Below are 6,000 nucleotides of genomic sequence, written 5' to 3' on the forward strand. Positions count from 1 at the left end.
CTGATAGAAAAGAAAGAGTAGTGATAAACGGCTCCATTTCGGAATGGCAGGCAGTGACCAGTGGGATACCTCAGGGATCAGTGCTGGGACCACAGCTTTTTACAATATATATTAATAATATAGAAGATGGTATTAGTAATAACATTAGCAAATTTGCTGATGATACTAAGTTGGGTGGCAGGGTAAAATGTGAGGAGGATGTTAGGAGATTACAGGGTGACCTGGACAGGTTAGGTGAGTGGTCAGATGCATGGCAGATGCAGTTTAATGTGGATATATGTATGGTTATCCACTTTGGTGGCAAGAACAGGAAGGCAGATTACTACCTAAATGGAATCAATTTCGGTAAAGGGGCAGTACAAAGAGATCTGGGTGTTCTTGTACACCAGTCAATGAAGGTAAGCATGCAGGTACAGCAGGTAGTGAAGAATGCTAATAGTATGCTGGCCTTCATAACAAGAGGGATTGAGTATAGAAGCAAAGAGGTTCTTCTGCAGCTGTACAGGGCCCTGGTGAGACCACATCTGGAGTATTGTGTGTAGTTCTGGTCTCCAAATTTGAGGAAAGACATTCTGGCTATTGAGGGAGTGCAGCGTAGGTTCACGAGGTCAATTCCTGGAATGGCGGGACTACCTTACGCTGAAAGACTGGAGCGACTGGGCTTGTATAGTCTTGAGTTTAGAAGATTGAGAGAGGATCTGATTGAGGCATATAAGATTATTAAAGGATTGGACACTCTGGAGGCAGGAAACATGTTTCCGCTGATGGGTGAGTGCCAAACCAGAGGACACAGCTTAAAAATACGGGGTAGACCATTTAGGACAGAGATGAGCAGAGAGTGTGGCTGTGTGGAATGCTCTGCCCCAGAGGGCAGTGGAGGCCCAGTCTCTGGATTCATTTAAGAAAGAGTTGGATACAGCTCTCAAGGATAGTGGAATCAAGGGTAATGGAAATAAGGCAGGAAGAGGATACTGATTAAGGATGATCAGCCATGATCATATTGAATGGTAGTGCAGGCTCGAAGGGCAGAATGGCCTACTCCTGCAACTATTGTCTATTTTGGTAATGTATCATGAAAACATTTATTATTCTTTGTATTTTCCAACAGGTCTCCAGAGGTGGCTGCAGAAGAAGTGAAGAGAGGAGCAGATCATTTAAAACAGAGACCTGTATTCTGTGCTGTGGTACCAAAACACACCATGTCAGGAGGGACCAAAGCCAATATCTATTCTTGACTGATGTCCGTGGAATGGTGCCTGAAAATGCTCGGATGATGCTCAGCGTTCTGGCCCACAGTTATCTCCCTCCAAAACAACCTTGATGCGATTGCTTTGACTGTTGGTGGCTACACCGTCAGCTGCCTTGATCCTAAGCTCTGGAACCTACCCTCACTAAAACTCTCTGCCTCTCTACGTGTATCTTCTTTAAGACTCTCCCTAAAAGTTACCTCCTTGACCAAACTTTTATTCCCCATCCTTATCTTTGTTTCAATATCAAATGTTCTGTCATAACTCTCCAGAGAAGCATTCCTGGGACATTTTATGTTAGGGTGCTGAAAGTATAATATTACTTCGAACGGCATTTTTTCAAACCTTTACTGTGATTTATTATATCTATGAGGTCAACGTAGAACTTGAAGTGTCACATTAAAAAGAATGTGAACCAGCCTTAACTGTGGTCGATAACCATATTTTAAGCGGGAAGTTATATGTTGGAATTCAGATCAAATTGTTGTTGAAGACAAAACCAGATGTCAGTAGCTGGCTCTCAATGATGAATGGGAATTGATGAAATATAAGCCACATGTTATGGAGCAGGTTGCTAATACTTTTACTACAGGCTTCTACTTTTCATTTTAACTTTGCCAAATAATGTGCACAATGTAGTGAATGAAGTTATGCAGTTCGCAGCTTGTGGCTGCATAAATTACGGAGAATGTACAGCACAACCAGACTGTGCCAGAGCTCGTCCTTCGCTGAAGCTTTCCTCCATTCAAACGTCATCAAGCAAAGCACTTATCCTTCCTCTCCAACCACCCCCGAACCTAATCCAGCAACCTGAAAATGCAACCTGCTGTTCATCTCCGTGAGTCCCTGCAGTAGCAAATTCCACATGCTCACCACTCTGAGTAACAAGGTTTTTTCTGAATTTCCTATTCATTTTCTGTTCTCCCAAGAACACCCATCAGCAAAAAGAAGCTGAGAAAGGAATGCCAATGATCTCAAGTCCAAGGACCATCTTCCACCTTCTGGTAAACAGTTGCCAGACGTGCGAACAGAGATTCAACTCTATAGAATCGTAAACATATCATAGAAACCCTATCGTGTGGAAAAAAGCCATTCAGCCAATCAAGTCCAATCCAACCCTCCGAAGCCATGTTGTGGAGGAGCCAGTCTTCGACTGGGGTGGACAAAGTTAAAAATCACACAACACCAGGTTATAGTCCAACAGGTTTATTTGGAAACACTAGCTTTCGGAGCGCTGCTCCTTCATCAGGTGGTTGTGGAGAATAGTATGTAAATCCCAGAACTTCTTTCAAGTCACATTCTCGAGATAACTTAAGGTTTTGTAAAAAAATGGTGACATCTCAGCTCAGACAATGCCTTAAAGGTGTGAGGTTAGAGTCATTCTGTATCCCAGTCTTGACTCAGATTGGTTCTATTTCCGAAGTGGAATTTACAAAATATTTGCATGGATCAACTGCCTGCATTGACTGACTGCAGACTGTGCATTTTGTCTGCAATATAATTAATGCCTTGTCTGAGCTGAGATGTCACTTTTTTTTTATAAAACCTTAAGTTATCTTGAGAATGTGACTTGAAAGAAGTTCTGGGATTTACATGTTAATGAATCGAAACCTGCAACCCCATTCTAAAAGATGAAAGACTTAACAACAATCGAGGTTTGTTCAATATATCATTTCAGTTGCATGACACTGTAACCTTTTGCCATAAATTCTGTCTCATGATCCTCCTCCACAACCACCTGATGAAGCAGCAGTGCTTCAAAAGCTAGTGCTTCCAAATAAATCTGTTGGACTATAACCTGGTGTTGTGTGATTTTATCCCTCCGAAGAGCATCCTAGCCAGCCTGGACCCTCTCCCTACATTCCCCATGGCTGATCCACCTAACCTGCACATCCCTCGACACTATGAGGACGTTTACCAATTTCAGTCACCTCACCAGCACATCTTTGGTTCTAGGATCAGCACATTGGTCACATAAGGACTCACAGAGCCTATGACCAGTGACATGGAATTTCCAGTGGACAATCGTATTTGTTAGTAAGTGATTGCCAATGACGATTGACTTTCTTAGTGATGTTACTATATTCACGGTCTGTAGACGCCCACAAATAGAAATGTTAAAACATTAAGTGGCATGTAGAGTTCCAAGAATAGTGTGGGTCAAAGGTTTGATCAGCCATGTTCATGTTGAATGATGGGAAAGGATGATGGGCTGAGTGGCCACCTCCTGTTCCTATTTTCCTAAAATCATTGGAAGTCTGAAGCTGCCTGCAGCTCCTCCATCCCTACCCCAACAATTGTTTGCCTTTACAGAGGCAGTGAATGTGTGGGTTGATCAATCTGTAGTTTGAGTTTTTATATTATATAGTGATGTTGTGAACTAAAGATGGCTGGGCCCCTGAGCCTTGGAGAACCTCAGCAGCCTAACCCAGGTGTAGTCAGCTGGATCCAGGAAGCGAGCTCCTCACTTACCTCCTGGGGATACAGCACAGTTACCTGAGGCACTGCTCTGCAATCAGACATCCTGTTCGCGGTACACATTTCCAAACTTCTAAATGCCCTTCCTCACCAGCCTTTCCTATGAGCTCTCCAATGCTTTCATCCCCTCCTTCCCCACCTCACCCTAAAGTTTCTGAATTCCACCCTCACTCTTAGGACCCAGCTCCAATTATCCTCGAATGAATCATACATACATTCTCCAGTTTAGGTCTTTGTTTGCAATTGATGGGTGTCCTTAATCAAAAGTAATTGTTATTAGAGTTTGTTTTATTGAAATGTACAACTTAAAGTCTGGGAATATGCAGTTGATTGATTAAATAAAGAGATGTGATTTTATTCAATAATCTGGGAAATTCTTACCTGCTTACTTTGCACAAGTGAAATTACCCAAATTCGGGATTGGTGAGGGAACTTTTCTACATTCTAGATTATAACATCATACAACTTCTTACATATTTTCTCTCAACCCAGTCAGATATGTCATTACACACCTCTGGAGCAGGTGAAACCAAAACCCGGGTCTCCTTTGTCCTCTGCATCATCAGAATCCCTCATACAAATTCTTACTGTACAGACAAGTTCAGGGAACAGCAGGTACCTTTCAAATGAGAGTTATGTAGGTTTGCGATGTTTAGAAACTATTATGTCTGTAATGTTAATTTATACTGGAGCATAACCTTGGATGAAGAAGTGCTATACATAACCTCTGGCGCAGACACATTTTCTGGTGTATCATTAATATTCAATCATGATCTTTTAGTGAAGCAGTGGTGCATAGTGGACCTTACAAACAAACTTTAATGAGCCATTTGTTTACACCTAAACATTACTGTGATTCCAGGCAAGTCTTAGCAATGAAACGCTTCCCATTTCAGGCATGTAGACTTGGGGTTCTCCCAATCTCTCCTCGAAGTTATCTAAAGAGATTAGCAAATTCCTTATAGCATCGTGGTTCAGTGGTTAGCACTGCTGCCTCACAGTGCCAGGGACCTGGGTTTGATTCCAGCCTTGTGTGACTGCCTGTTTGGAGTTTGCACACTCTCCCCCTATCTGCATGGTATCCTCCGGGTGCTCCAGTTTCTTTCCAAAGATGTGCAGGCTAGGTGGATTATGCATGGGAAATGTGGGTTACAGGGATAGGGTGCATGTGGTTGGGATGCTCTTCAGAGGAGCAATGTGGATTTGATGGGCTGAATGGCCTGCCTCCACACTAGTGATTCTAATTCTAACTCCAGTGCAACAAGCACTGCTGAGCCATGGACAGCATGGTTAACTGTGAAGTCAACCCCCTTTTCTCTCAGTTCAACTTCCCAAAACAATACTTACTGTGTCAGTCAATATCTTTTCAATTTCCATGCCAATCATCCCAATATTCTTTTGAGTTAGATTGATTATGTAGTGCCAGATTTGGGGCAGTTTTGGTTTAGTAGAAACATGACCAGAATTATTTCATAGGGAAAGTCCATTGCCTCTATCTGGGAAGTGTAGACACTGAACCAATGAAAACCATTTAATATCTTTGTATTATTACATGTTTGTGTAATGCAATAACATTTAAATTTTGCTGAAAAACATATTTTAGAAGCTTTTTATTTTGCACTCATCAGGACAATTTAGCACCGTCATTTGGTCTGCATTGTGCCACATTTACATGAATTGGAAGTCACATATATATTAACAGAAAGGGCCCTGTTCTTTGCAGAGAGAAAGAACATGTACACACTTTATCCCAGTTTAAACTCAACAAAATAGGTGACAGCCATTCAATGGTTCATGTCACCAGGCAATGTCTTGAGCAATCATAGTCAACCTGTCTGGTTTTGAATCTAAGGATATCCACGCAGTTAAATATCAATCATCAGTAAGTGTGCACACTCCATGGTAACATTTCTATTAATCAGGGTCCACTTGCCAACATATCAATAATTTTCTGTAGCACAATATAAATTGTTGGTTTTCCCTTAAATTGGTACTCTTGTGAATTGTCCTGATGAGGGCAAGATGAAGAGATTTGAATCAGCAAAACTCAAATTCAAAACTACCAAATGATAATTAAATTAAAACATGGATCCAAGCATTTGAAAAAAGTGTTTTACTGCCAAATTAAATTTTACAAAGAATACAGAAAACAACTGCAAAGTTTCTAGCCAGAGAGTAACTGGCTGTAACACGTAGACAGTTCTAAATTATCACCTTCAGCTAAGCTACTCAGAAACCTTCATTAGCTCCATGTTGAACCTTGTCTCAAAAGAAC

At 41.5% G+C, this 6,000-nt stretch overlaps 1 protein-coding gene across 1 annotated transcript in view; it reads left to right on the forward strand.

The window, feature by feature from the left end:
* Positions 1-1,667, forward strand: part of ttc23 (tetratricopeptide repeat domain 23) — a 68,739-nt gene extending 67,072 nt beyond the window's left edge. The window contains exon 11 of the mRNA XM_043680424.2: positions 1,109-1,667. Within this exon, the coding sequence (XP_043536359.2) occupies positions 1,109-1,235 (127 nt within the window). The 3' untranslated portion in view covers positions 1,236-1,667. The remainder of the gene's footprint in view (positions 1-1,108) is intronic.
* Positions 1,668-6,000: the final 4,333 nt, after the last annotated feature.

This window comes from Chiloscyllium plagiosum, unplaced genomic scaffold, assembly GCF_037043375.1.
Source record: "Chiloscyllium plagiosum isolate Xiang-an unplaced genomic scaffold, Cpla_swu_hap1 HiC_scaffold_42, whole genome shotgun sequence".
Classification (NCBI taxonomy): Eukaryota; Metazoa; Chordata; class Chondrichthyes; order Orectolobiformes; family Hemiscylliidae; genus Chiloscyllium; species Chiloscyllium plagiosum.